Source organism: Triticum aestivum, chromosome 7B, assembly GCF_018294505.1.
Source record: "Triticum aestivum cultivar Chinese Spring chromosome 7B, IWGSC CS RefSeq v2.1, whole genome shotgun sequence".
In the NCBI taxonomy this organism is placed as follows: Eukaryota; Viridiplantae; Streptophyta; class Magnoliopsida; order Poales; family Poaceae; genus Triticum; species Triticum aestivum.
The window spans coordinates 463,423,741-463,438,182 of NC_057813.1; the positions used below are offsets into that span (position 1 = coordinate 463,423,741).

The following is a 14,442-nucleotide window of genomic DNA, read 5'->3' on the forward strand; positions in this document are numbered from 1 at the left end:
CTAGGTTTCATACCTAGTGCATCAGGTCCAACGAAAATCTTTTGTGACAATACTGGTGCAATTACCTTGGCAAAGGAATCCAGATTTCACAAGAGAACCAAACACATCAAGAGACGCTTCAATTCCATCTGCGACCAAGTCAAGGAGGGAGACATAAAGATTTGCAAGATACATATGGATCTAAATGTTGCAGACCCGTTGACTAAGCCTCTCTCACGAGCAAAACATGATCACCACCAAGACTCCATGGGTGTTAGAATTATTACAATGTAATCTAGATTATTGAATCTAGTGCAAGTGGGAGACTGAAGGAAATATGCCCTAGAGGCAATAATAAAGTTGTTATTTATATTTCCTTATACCATAATAAATGTTTATTATTCATGCTAGAATTGTATTAACCGGAAACTTAGTACATGTGTGAATACATAAACAAATAGAGTGTCACTAGTAACTAGCTCGTTAATCAAAGATGGTTAAGTTTCCTAGCCATGGGCAAAGAGTTGTCATTTGATGAACGGGATCACATCATTAGAGAATGATGTGATTGACTTGACCCATCCGTTAGCTTAGCACTATGATCGTTTAGTTTATTGCTATTGCTTTCTTCATAACTTATACATGTTCCTATGACTATGAGATTATGCAACTCCCGAATACCGGAGGAACACCTAGTGTGCTATCAAACGTCACAACGTAACTGGGTGACTATAAAGATGCTGTACATGTGTTTCTGATGGTGTCTGTTGAGTTGGCATATATCAAGATTAGGATTTGTCACTCCGATTGTCATAGAGGTATCTCTGGGCCCTCTCGGTAATGCACATTACTATAGGCCTTGCAAGCCATGTGACTAATGAGTTAGTTACAAGATGATGCATTATGGAATGAGTAAAGAGACTTGCCGGTAACGAGATTGAACTAGGTATTGAGATACCGACGATCGAATCTCGGACAAATAACATACCGATGACAAAGGGAACAACGTATGTTGTTATGCGGTTTGACCGATAAAGATCTTTGTAGAATATGTAGGAGCCAATATGAGCATCCAGGTTCCGCTATTGGTTATTAACCGGAGATGAGTCTCGGTCATGTCTACATAGTTCTCGAACCCGTAGGGTCCGCACGCTTAACGTTCGATGACGATCGGTATTATGAGTTTATGTGTTTTGATGTACCGAAGGTTGTTCGGAGTCCTGGATGTGATCACGGACATGACGAGGAGTCTCGAAATGGTCGAGACATAAAGATCGATATATTGGAATGCTATGTTTGGACATCGGAATGGTTTCGGGTGAGTTCGAGCATTTACTGGAGTACCGGGGGGTTACCGGAACCCCCCAGGGAGTCAATGGGCCTTATTGGGCCTTAGTGGGAGAGAGGAGGGGGCGGCCAGGTGGAGGGCGCCCCCCCCCCCAAGCCCAATCCGAATTGGGTGGGTAGCCCCCCTTTCCTTCCCTCTCTCTCCCTCTTCCTTCTTCTCCTACTCCAACTAGGGAAGGGAGAGAATCCTACTCCCACCGGGAGTAGGACTTCCCCCTTGGGCGCGCCATGAGAGGGCCGGTCCTCCCCTCCTCCCCTACTTTATATACGGGGGAGGGCGCACCCCATAGACACACAAATTGATTGTTTAGCCGTGTGCAGTGCCCCCCTCCACAGATTTCCACCTCGGTCATATCGTTGTAGTGCTTAGGCGAAGCCCTGCGACGGTAACTTCATCATCACCGTCATCACGCCGTCGTGCTGACAAAACTCTCCCTCGACCTCAGTTGGATCTAGAGCTCGTGGGACGTCACCGAGCTGAACGTGTGCAGATCGCGGAGGTGCCATACCTTCGGTGTTAGGATCGGTCGGATCGTGAAGACATACGACTACATCAATCGTGCTGTCATAACGCTTCCGCTTTCGGTCTACGAGGGTACGTGGACAACACTCTCCACTCTCGTTGCTATGCATCACCTAGATGGATCTTGCATGTGCGTAGGATTTTTTTTTGAAATTACTGCGTTACCCAACAGTCTGCAACCCGGACACGCCTGTCTCGGCGGCGGCAGAAGGGCGTCCTGATGGCAACAAGAAAGCCATGGCGGCGAGGGACTCGGCGCCCGTTGTCGAACGGCTGCAGTCGTCGATAGAATAGTGCATCGCCGATGCCAGGAGCCACACCGCCAAGAGGGAGGAGAAGTCCGAGGCGAGGTGGTCGGCATTGATGACGAAGCAGGACGTCAAGCTCGACCTTCTCAGGACCAACATCGTCGCGAAGAAGAGGAACACCGACCTGGCGTTCCTGATGGGAGCAGACATGGCGACGATGGACCAGCAGGTGAAGACGTGGTACCTGGCGGAGCGCGACCTCATCTTGAACTAGATGCCAGGACCGGCGGCGACCACTGCCACGCCAACACTGAGCACTGCAACTGCGCCCACGCCTACGCCGAGCACTGCAACTGCGCCCACAACGCCTACGCCGAGCTCTCCCACCCCTATGGTAGAGTAGCCTGCCATTTGAATTCCATGTCTATGGTTCCTGCCCTTTTGATCGTCCGACTTTGGCTATGTTCAATCGCCGACCTTTGGCATGATCGCTGAACATGTGTCTTTTTGGTAGCGAAAAAGAGAACTTTAAATTTTTGTGCGTTTGGGGCCGAAACCTGGGAGCGCGGCTGGAAACATGTGCCTCCCAAGCCGAATAAAACGCCGGCGCAAACGCACAAAGGCCTTCCCTGGGTACGATGGGGGGCCAAACTGCCGGAGATACTCGAGTGTTTTGAGGAGTACACACAATCACGGCTATATATTGCAATACGATAAATTCAGGGCGAACCATACAGTCCATGTCACACGCACGAACACAAACTTATTCCCAAATTTATTAACCGATATAGCGGCTAGCATAGAGTAGCAGGTCGAGAGACGATAGATGAATCAACCGATGCTGCGTCCCGCTCTGATCTTCTTTCGGTTCAGTCGCTGCTTGCGCTGCTGCTCGGGTTGGCGAAGACGTCGTCGAGAACATCTTGGTCGACGATGAAATCCTCTGGACCAGGTGCAGCGCCCACCAACGGAAAAAGCTCAGCGTCGGGAAACATCAGGTCTTCATCCATGAGGATCTCCTTCAGAAACATCCCATCTGCACCATCTTCCTGCACACCATTGCTTTGCGACACCACCACACTCTCACCATTACCACCAAGGTTTTCGCTCTGCTGCTGCTGCTGTCCGCCGTCGCCGTTGCCATCGGCGACGTTTCCCTCTATAATCTCCGGTGGGATGGCGACGTCTCCCACTACAATCTCCGGTGGGATGACATCAGGATCAGTGTTGCCAACGGCAAAGGCCTCAACGTCGTTGGTCACCGGGTAAGCGCACAAGTAGTAAGCAGCAGGATGGACAGTGGGCAGCGCCACTGCTCCTGCAGGCCCTGCCGGAGGAGGCGGAGATGCTATAGTTTCAGCAGCAGAGTTTTCACCTGCGAAGTCAGTGCCGCTGTTCCTGTCCAGGAAGAACACGCGCTCGGTAGTCGCGTGGTTGATGGGTGGGAGAATCATCAGCCCCTCCGCCATCGCTGCGGCTCCTATCGGCGCCGAGGTGAACGGAAATGGAACCGGCACGTAGCGAAAGTCCGACGGCGGCGGGATAGGAAGCGCACGAGGACGAATTCTCCGCACCCCATGCACCGGCCGTGGAGGATTCGGGTCCGGCATGTGGCGCTTCCTGGTGATGAGCCTTGCCCTCGCCGCCGTCACCGGAACCGTTGTCGGGATAGCAGCACGGCCGGCCAGCCGCGCCTCCCGTTGGTGCTCGAGGAGCACGGTGGCGAGGAAGTCGTACGACTGGGTGAAGGCGATGGCCTCGGCGATGTCCGATTCCAGTATGATGCGGCGGTGGTGGGATTGGGCGCACGCCCAGGCGCGCACGGCGAGCTCCTGCACGAAGAGCTCGCAGAGCTTGGCCAGGTACGCCGGCGTGTCGGCGGCGATCATCATGCCGTCCTCCTCGGCGCGGATGAGCCTCTTGAGGCGGGCCATGGGCAGTATGCGGTCGTTGAAGTCCGCCGTCGCCTCCATCTCCTCCTGCCGCTCCCTCCAGAACCCGTCCACCGCCCGCTGCTGCGGCGCCGGCAGCGCTGGCCTCGGCCCCGTGCGCACCTCCACGCGCCCCTCCCCCGCTCCCGTTCCTTCCTTCCCTTGCTCGGTCCCCATCACCCTGCGTTTTGTGTTTGCATGCACGCACGTACCATCGAATCGATCAGTTAATGCTCAATCTTAGGAGTATCTGTAAGAAGAACCAAGCTAAGCAGATACTAGATGTGTTACCTTGGCAAAACCGCAAGCTCGGTCCCTATATTATGTATAGACTTGGAAGCCAGAGGTGGGTTGCGATGAGTGGGAAGATGGACACGAGGAGGGTGGCCTTTATATAGGACCCAGGGGATGCCATGCCAGTATGAACTCCCGTGTTGCTTCAGCCTTAGCAGCACGTATCTGTCCATTGCTTTGCTGAAACAGCTTTTGTCCCCACGCGCGCTTGAGCCAAGCACACAAACGGCCCTCGTGTTAATTAAAATCTTAAAAAGGTCTGGATGCGTGCCACCCTAATTCACGCAAGACTGGTTGCACCTACACCTGGTCCTGGTGCTCACCGTCTCTGCAGCGTTCTTCCCTTGCTTCTCCGGCCATGCATGCACGCATGCATGCTTATCTATGGACCGTAGAGTGCCTCTCAACGTGTACTGCACAGCAGCCTTCAGGGTGCGAGGGGCGTGTGTGTGAGCCGTCTGGGCCAGAAACGACGCCGGGAAGAGATGGCTGCATACATACATACAGGATACAGCTTTCCATTTTGGATGCTTTCCGCTGCATACAGCCGTTCACTCGCGCTTTCTGTTTGTGTATTTTTCCGTGATGCTCAAGGATGGATGTTTCATCCTAAGATAAACTCAAGGATGGATGTATGTGTCCGTGGTTTGCTAGCCACTATTTTGAGAAGGTACGCATGCAAGGGGTTTGATCCATGCGTTCTGTGATCAGTTTCTATCTCATAAGCACCAGCTGGCTTTCTGTTTAGCCCTTTATATGTGGAGACAAATCCAACTTTGGCGCCCTCTCAAGAGTGACAAACCTATCATTTGGAATTTTCTATATAGTGAATGTTCACAAGTTAGCTAAAAAGTGAGTAATGCCCTTTGCTAGTATTTTTGTGGTAAAATGCTACAATCCGGGGGATGCTAGTATGTATTAAAGTGAAAAATTGAGCGGTGCCGATACCTACCGGCACCTGCCTAGCGAGTCAGCTAGCGACACCTTGCACCGTATATTGACATATGTATTGTATAAAAAACTTTTCTTTACTTATAAGATATTGGTATTTCAGGAGCTACCCCATCACTGGATTTTACACGCAGAACTAAGAGCAATGTGCCAGACCCAATCTCTCTCTTCTCCCATGCAATAAATTCAGCCTTTTATTTAACTTTAGCTAGTTTAAAACATCCATATCTTTTAGGTCATATATCCATTTTTGAAACATTTTTTATATTTGAACTCCTTGTTCCATAACCTTTAAAATGAGACCAGTTTTGGATGTTTCTTAACAACATTTAAATTTGAACGTACATTTCACATTTCAAAATAATCAGTTTCACAATGCTAAATTACAATTTCACTTTATGTAGTTACTATTTCACAATTCAGAACCTACATATTACTTTTCACTGGCTTGTTTTACAAAAAATAACATCTATTTCAAATGCACATTTCTCAAATAACCCATTTCACTTTTTATAATAAAACTATTTCACATTTCCAAATAATCAGTTTCACATTAACACACTATAATTTGGCTTATGTGGTTACTATTTTACTTAGAACCTACATTTCACAATTCAAAACATATATTTCACTTTTCACTGTCTTGTTTCACATTAATCACATCTATTTCAATTTCACATTTTTGAAGTAACATATTTCATTCTTCTGAAAAAGATGGTTACACATTTCCAAATAATCAGTTTCACAAGTTTACATTCTATATTTCACTTTTCACTAGGTAGCTTCACACAATACATCTATTTCAATGCACATTTCTAAAATAAACTATTTCACTCTTTTGAAATAAATTGTTTCACATTTTCAAATAAACAAATTCACAAAGATGCATTGTAATTTCATTTTCTCTGATTGCTATTCAGAATTGAGAACCTACATTTCACTTTTCACTGGGTTATTTCACAAAAAAATACATCTTTTTCAATTGCACATTTTCCAAATAACATGTTTCACTCTTTTGAAATAAACTGTTTCACATTTCTAAATAATTTGTTTCACAATTTGTCATCTTAGTTTCATATTTGGGTTAATATATATAGGTTTCTAATGAAATAAGTTGGTATCACATATTTCTATTGAAAAAGATTTTTGCATATTTTTCTAGTGAAATGGGTTTGTTTCACATATAAAATGTGAAATGTTGAAATTTAAAATTGTTCAAAATGTATCAAAGATTGGTCTAGTTCTAAAGGTCTTGGAGCCAGGGTTCAAATATATAAATTATTTCGAAAACTAACTTATAGTTGAACTGCTAAAATCAATTTAATATAGCCTATGTGAAATAAAAGGGTGGGTTTATGCATGAGAGAAGAGAGAGAGTGAACTGTCACGTGCTGCCATCAATGCTTTTCCTACCATATCAAGGACATGGTGGGGGCCAATAGTTGTATTAGGTATGATATTCAATTTGTATGGCAAAAAAGGGGCGAATATTAGATGTCTACAACCCGAATCTTAAAGCAACTAATGGATGGTGAGGTTGTTACCGATAGGTAACGTTAACGTTCAAAGTGACTTTCTACAGTGTGTAAATGTCCATTGTTTTGCTGAAACAACTTTTGTCTCTAGGCGCGCTCAAGCCAAGCGGACAAGCAGTCTCGTGCTAAAAACTTAAAAAGGGCTCGATGCATGCCACTCCAATCCACGCAAAGACTGGATGCACGTACACCTAGTACTCGTCGTCTCTGCAATGTTTCCCTTGCTAAACCTCTTCGGCCATGCACGACAGCCTTGGGGGTGTGAGGGGCGCGTGAACAGTCTGGTGTCTGGACCAGAAACGATGCCAGGAAGAGATAGCTGCATCTGCATCCGCATGCAGCTTTCCATTTTGGATGCTTTCCCCCGCTGCATGCCGCTCACTCGTGCTTTCTGTTGTGTGCTTCTCTCGTGATGCAAAGCGTTTCAAGGATGGCTGCTTTATTCTCAAGATAAACTCAAGGATGGATGTAAGTGTATGTACGTGGTTTGCTAGCCACTATTTTAAGAATGGACGCGTGCGTGGGGGTTTGATTGATGTGTTCAGTGTCATCAATTTCTATCTCATGAGCACTAGCTGGCTTTCTGTTTAGCCCTTTATACATAGAGACAAATCTAGCTTTGGCGCCTCTCAAAAGTGACATTAGTACAGTACAAGCCTATCATTTCAAGTTTGCCATATAGTGAATGTTCACAAGTTAACTAAAAAGTGAATAATGCCCTTTGCTAGTATTTTTTTTAGTTCACTTTAGCTACTTGTAAGTTGCCTGAATTTTTAATTTGGCTCAATCGATTTATTGGCCATTGATTTTGCTCTGATATTTGTGCTGCATTTTTTCCTGGCTTGTGCTGTTTGTTGGCCGGACTTTTTTTGACTGACCCCATATTTGGGCCAGTCGATTTTCAAATGGGCCGAAGCCCACTAACTGGGTCAAAAACATAAGTTTATTTCTTGTGTCGTTTGTTGTGGGATTGGGTTGTCTCAAAAAAATTGTGGCCTTGTGATCTCAATTTTTCTTTGTGCTGGGCTTAATTTTCCTGGTTTGTGTTGTTCATTTTTTCTTCTGTTTTTGCTTATTTTTTGTTTTTCTTTGTTAGTTATTTTTCTTTTCTTCTGTGGCTATTTTTTAAGTTGGGTGAGCGTAAATGTATACACATAAATACTATGCAATATTTGCAAAAATTACACTACTATTATTTGCATACTACAAAAAGTGCAATTTTAGAGCAAAATTGTGTGCAATTTTTTTTAAAAAAAATTCCTTATCTTTCTACTTTCAAGGGCACGTATTGCTACTAATTAATTGTTTCTTATCTTAATTTTTTAATTGTTATTTCCTTTCCTTTCTTCTTCGAGGGTAAAACCAGTGCCACTAATTCATTCCTTCTTGGGAATTATTTTTGCAAAAACTCCACTATTATATATTTATTCTTGCATATTTTTGCAAACAACATTTTTTAATATTATGTGCAATTTTTTAGTTTATATTTATTATTTTCTCCTTTTTTGATGTGTAATACTAATGCCACTTATTTATTCTTTATTAAAAAACTTCATTATTTTGATTTTGCCTTAGTTTTGTTTTATATTTATTTCTTTTTAAAGGTTAATACCAATTTCACTAATTCATTCTTCTTTAGAAGACGTTATTATTGTGATTTTGTTTTAATTTTGTGTTTTTATTAAAGAGTAATAGCAAAACCACTAATTCATGCATTATTGAAAATTTTAGTATTTTGACATCTTTTATTTCCTTTCTTTTGAATGAATATACTCATGCCAAATTTTTGTTTCTTCTTAGGAAACTTCCGTTTTATTTTGATAATCCGCTATTATATTCTTGTTGCACATTATAAAAATGTGGAATTTCTGCGTAAACTGTTTACAAATTTTGTTATATTTTGTTTTATTATTTTTCATTTTATTATTTAATAATGGGTAAAGTAATGACACTAAATTACTTTTTGTAGGAAAACTTCATTATGTTGATTTTGTTTAAGTTTTATTTCATTTCCTTTCTTCTTTAGTGGTAATACCAATGTCACTAATTCTTTCCTTCTTAGGAATACATTTTTAGCGAAATTTCACTATTATATGCTTATTCTTGCATATTATAAAAGGCGCATCTTGTGTGCAAGCTGCGTGCAAATGTTGTCTTTTTTTTTTGCTTTTCTTCCTTCTTAAAGGATAATTTTGATGCCACTAATTCATTCTTCCTTACCAAACTTTACTAATTTGATTTAGTTTTAGCACTAATTTTCATTATTTTCTTGAACAATAATACCAATGCCACTAATTCATTCCTTCTTAGGAAACTTCTATTTTGCAAAAATTCAACAATTATATGCTTATTCATTCATATTATAAAAAAGCGCAAATTCTGCATAAATTATCTATAAATTTTGTCATTATATTGTTTCATCTTAAAGGGTAATTCCATCGCGAGTAATTCATTCTTTTGTAGAAAACTTCATTATTTTGATTTGGAGAAGTAGAGATGCCATGGATCAAATACCAATGCCATTAATTCATTCTTTCCTTAAAAAGTTTCATTTCTTGCAAAAAATACTATCATATGTTTATTCTTTCATATTAAACTAAAGCACAATTCAACTGTAAATTGTGTGCAAATTTTGTCATTATTTTATTTTAGTTTTTATTTCATTTTCTTTTCTTCTTTAAGGGTAAGACGAATGCCACTAATTTATTCTCCCATAAAAAATTGTTTATTTTAATTTTGTTATATTTTTATTTTGTTTCTTCTAAAAGGGCAGTGCCAATTTCACTAATTTATTATTCCTTAGAAAATTAAATCATTTGATTATGATTTTGATTTTGTCTTAGTTTTCTATTTTTTTCTCTAAAAGGGTAATACCAATGTCACTATTTCATTCTTCCTTACAAAATTTTATTATTTTGATCTTGTTTCTGTTTTGATATCATTTTCTTTATTCTTAAAGGGTAATACAAATCCCACTAATTCATTTTCCCTTGGAAAATTCTTTACTTTGGTCTTGTTTTAGCTTTTATTTCATTTCGTTTGTTTTTAAGGGTAATGGGAATGTCATTCATTCATTCCTATGACTTTTTTGCATAAATTCCACTATTATATGCTTCCACTTGCATGTTATTAAAAAACATAATTTCTATGTAACCTGTGTGCAAATTTTGTTATTCATTTTTATTTTATTTCATTTTGTTTTTTCTTAAAGGATAACACCAATGTCACTAATTTATATTTTCTTAGAAAACTTCACTATGTTGATTTTGTTTTAGTTTTCATTTTTTCTACCTTTTTCTTTATAAATGTCATTAATTCATTTACCTTAGATTTGTTTTGCGATTATTCCACTATTGCTTCTCAGAAAACTTTTTTTAATTCCTATTTTAGAGGTTGTGGCCATGGGTGTCGCCGGTGCTGCTCCACTTTGACGATTTGGCCTAGATACGTGGTTGCTGGTGGGAGAGTAAACTATTTGGGCTGCAGTGTTTTCATTGTGTACGTGGATCCTCCCGTTCCAAACATGCACTGTATGCATGTTTTATGCATGTCGTATACCAATAGGTATTCTACATGCATGCCATATTCAGCACGAATCCGAGTAATCTAGACCTGTTGCTATTACATGCGTTCTCTCTACTAGCGTGAACCTACACGCAGTGGCGATTCCACTATGGAGGCTTCAATAGGCTTAAGCCTACCTTCTAGAATCCTATTTAAGCTCAACATACTACTTGACAAGTATGTTCTGATGCCTTACATGCAACAATCGCAATGCATTTTCTAATTAGATTAGGAACTTCATGTTTTAAGCCTACCCTTCAATGTCATGCTAGATTCGCCACTGCCTACACGTGCACATTTAGGTCGCTCCTTTGATTCGTGAAGTGGAGCAAAAGAAAAGCTTCTAGGAAGGATAGCTAGGCTAGCAAGCATGCACGGAGACACAGCCTATGGATGAAGGTGGTGTGTGCAGTGGAGCAGGATGGATGAGTGGCATGGTGTGTGCAGCGCAGCAGGATGGATGAGTGGCATGTCATCGGCCGACGTTTCAATGTGGTGTGTGCAGTTCAGCAGGACGGTGGCGTAGGAGCGGTCGGCCTTCCCTTTTTTCCTTATTGTGCCTGCGCTTCACCCTAAAAAAATTGACTGACTCAAATATAATTTTCAGTCAACTAACACCTAGCCGCTCCCCTTTTAGTTAAATGCGGCCATTTCCTGCAAAAAGGGTTTAAATTCCTCGAGAATTTTGTTGGGATAGTTTCATAGCTAAGTAATATATATCTATATATTTCACGTATGACAATAAAATATATGAAAACTCTCTATGTGAAGTACATGGTGCTACTTTGAAGCACAAGTGTGTGTAAAAGATAGTAGTGTGCCCCCTCTCTCTTTGTTCTCTTTTTTATTTTATTTTTTTTCTTTTGGCTCTTTGGCTCTTTTTTTTTCTTTCTTCACAGGTACATGCACACTCTAGAAAACATCACATTTTTATTTACTCACATCTTAGAAAATATGATGGCTACAAAGGAATGCATCTCGTGGTATACCAGGATGTACAATGATCTAGCATAATATGTAAACAATGATGAAAGGTGGCCTTGCCACATATACCATGTCGGCTCTATATGATTATAATAAGCAAATAATAATGAAAACTCAAGTCATGTAAAGTAATAATGGAAGTTGCATCGTAATATATCTCAGAATGGCTATGAAAATGTCATAATAACTAGGTATGCTGATTGTTTTGAGGAGATACATGTTTATGTGCAGGAGAACGAAGTTCTCCCATTGAGTTTGGATGCACCGGTGAAGTATTCACCATGTCTCGATGTGAGAGTGGGCAATGCATGATAGGTACATGCTAGCAAAATACGGATAGGTGGAAGTACCTAAAAAGCCATAAACTCACATTAGTCATAAAGAACTTAAATATTTATTGCAAGAGCGTAATAACTGACTCGAAGAAAACACAACCCATGCACCCCTAGGTGGGGAGGTCAAAGAACATAAACTCGTCTCGCGCCATCGGCCTTACACAACATGATTACTCACTTTAAGATGCCTTTAACTCCGACCTAATCGCTAATACGCGGGGCTTCCACTTTTATGTAAACTAATGAATGCATGGCCCCACGAACCTAAACACCGATATTCAATACTAAATGTTGACCATTTATCCACACAATCAACTATCACCCCCTCGATATCGTAAAATTATTGCAAAGAATCAAGCATATTAGGTCCAGAGATCTACAAGTTCCTCCAAGTTTATATATACTGCCAATATATACCTATTATTTCTAACACCAACATAGTGAACCAAAATGAAACTTTAATGAGACTAAAATTTTAAACACACTAACTATAGTCGGACTAACGGTCAGTTCCTTTGAGGCTTATAGGTGGCTGCCAACATATGCCCCAAAAGAATTGCCCCTAAATATTTTGACACACTAAAACTGCATTGAGTCAGATTTTTGTTGATTGTTAGAACGACAATTTAACCTGAATTTTTGTTGAGTGTTTGAACAACTAAATGAATTTTTAGTGCACTCCAGCTAACTGGGCTTTTTAGTGCATTTTTTGTTCACTTAAGGCAAGTGTACTTTTTACTACATTTTTGGTGTGATGTAGCTAACTGAATTTTTTTCCGAACAACTAATTGAATTTCAGTTACACTAAATGTTTATTGTATTGCCAAAGTTACCCACCCACCGTTTCACCCACAACATTTACCCCCTCACATGCACCACACACTCACCCTCTCTCACCACGGAGCTCCCCACCAATCTCTCTTTCTCTCTCACCATTGATCTCTCTCACCATCGCTCCGGAAGATGAAGGGGCCAGGCTGGACGATGTTGCTCGTGGGGTACACGCAAGGCGACATGGTGAAGTTCACGAAGATGATGCATACTACATCGTGGTTCCCCAACGTCATCGATTTGATCCAGGGTAGCAACAAAGGCACACCACGCAGATATTTGCGTCCGGTTCTGCTCCTCCCATCAAGATCGTGGTGTGAGCGATGGATGAGGCAAATCAAAAGATCTGAAAGTGCATCTAATCCCAAGGTGTATTTCGGTGATTCATGCCAACATATCTCGAAGAACTAACTATGCTTCAAGTTTATTTCAAACAAATTTCTTCATAGAAACAACATTGGAATGGAAGGTGATCCCTAAAAGAACTTCAAGTGTTGGTCAAGCCATATGATTATGCATTTTCATTTTAGTGATTTGAGGTCACATTGAGTCCTTAGGCATGTAGATACTTGTAGGACCTTGAGAAGAGGTGTCTAGAGGGGGGGGGGGGTGATTAGACACTAAGTACCAAAGTTGCAGTTTTTAAGATTCCTTAAGTTTAAGTGGAGATTAGGCACAAGTTTAACATTTACAATACATATCAAGCAAGCATGCAAAGAGTATATGAGCAGCGGAAAGTAAAGCATGCAATTTGCAAGAAAGTAAAGGGAAGGGTTTGGAGGATTCAAACGCAATTGGAGACACGAATGTTTTTGGCGTGGTTCCGATAGGTGGTGCTATCGTACATCCACGTTGATGGAGACTTTAACCCACGAAGGGTAACGGTTGCGCGAGTCCACGGAGGGATCCACCCATGAAGGGTCTACGAAGAAGCAACCTTGTCTATCCCACCATGACCGTCGCCCACGAAGGACTTGCCTCACTAGCGGTAGATCTTCACAAAGTAGGCGATCTCCTTGCCCTTACAAACTCCTTGGTTCAACTCCACAATCTTGTCGGAGGCTCCCAAGTGACACCTAGCCAATCTAGGAGACACCACTCTCCAAGAAGTAACAAATGGTGCGTTGATGATGAACTCCTTGCTCTTGTGCTTCAAATGATAGTCTCCCCAACACTCAACTCTCTCTCATAGGTTTTGGATCTGGTGGAAAGAAGATTTGAGTGGAAAGCAACTTGGGAAAGGCTAGAGATCAAGATTCATATGGTAGGAATGGAATATCTTGGCCTCAACACATGAGTAGGTAGTTCTCTCTCAGAAATGGTAAGTAGGGAAGTGTAGGTTTGTTCTGATGGCTCTCTCCACGAATGAAGAGGAGGTGGAGGGGTATATATAGCCTCCACACACAATCTAACCATTACACACAATCTACCAAACTCGGTGGGACCGAATCGTTAAACTCGGTCAGACCGATTTAGCAAATAATGTGACCGTTAGGATTTTCGGTGGGACCGAAATACAACTCGGTAAAACCGATATGATTAGGGTTAGGGCATAACATAATCTTGGTAGGACCGATTACACAAACTCGGTGAGACCGATTTTGGTAATAAGCTTTCCAGAGAGTTGGTCAGGCAAACTCAGTTTGACCGATTACACAAACTCGGTGAGACCGATTTTGGTAATGAGTTAACCAAGAAGTTTGCATTGTAATCTCGGTAGTACCGATTGCTCAAACTCGGTGAGACCGATTTTGGTAATGGACATACACAGAGAGATTACAATCCCATCTCAGTGAGACCGAGATCCCTATCGGTAGAACCGATTCGCTTAGGGTTTGTGGCAGTGGCTATGACTTTTGGAATTGGTGGCGCCAGATAGGAAGAATCGGTGTGACCGATTTTGGCTTTAGGTTTAGGTCA

The 14,442-nt window shown here is 41.8% G+C and overlaps 1 protein-coding gene across 1 annotated transcript; it reads right to left on the bottom strand.

Moving 5' to 3' along the window:
• Positions 1-2,851: 2,851 nt before the first annotated feature.
• On the bottom strand, positions 2,852-4,401 carry LOC123159282 (uncharacterized). The gene is made up of 2 exons (XM_044577109.1): positions 4,320-4,401; positions 2,852-4,209 (listed from the first exon to the last, which is right to left on the bottom strand). Exon 2 carries the CDS (start codon positions 4,203-4,205, stop codon positions 2,967-2,969), a length of 1,239 nt encoding a protein of 412 aa, XP_044433044.1. The 5' UTR covers positions 4,206-4,209; positions 4,320-4,401; the 3' UTR covers positions 2,852-2,966.
• Positions 4,402-14,442: the final 10,041 nt, after the last annotated feature.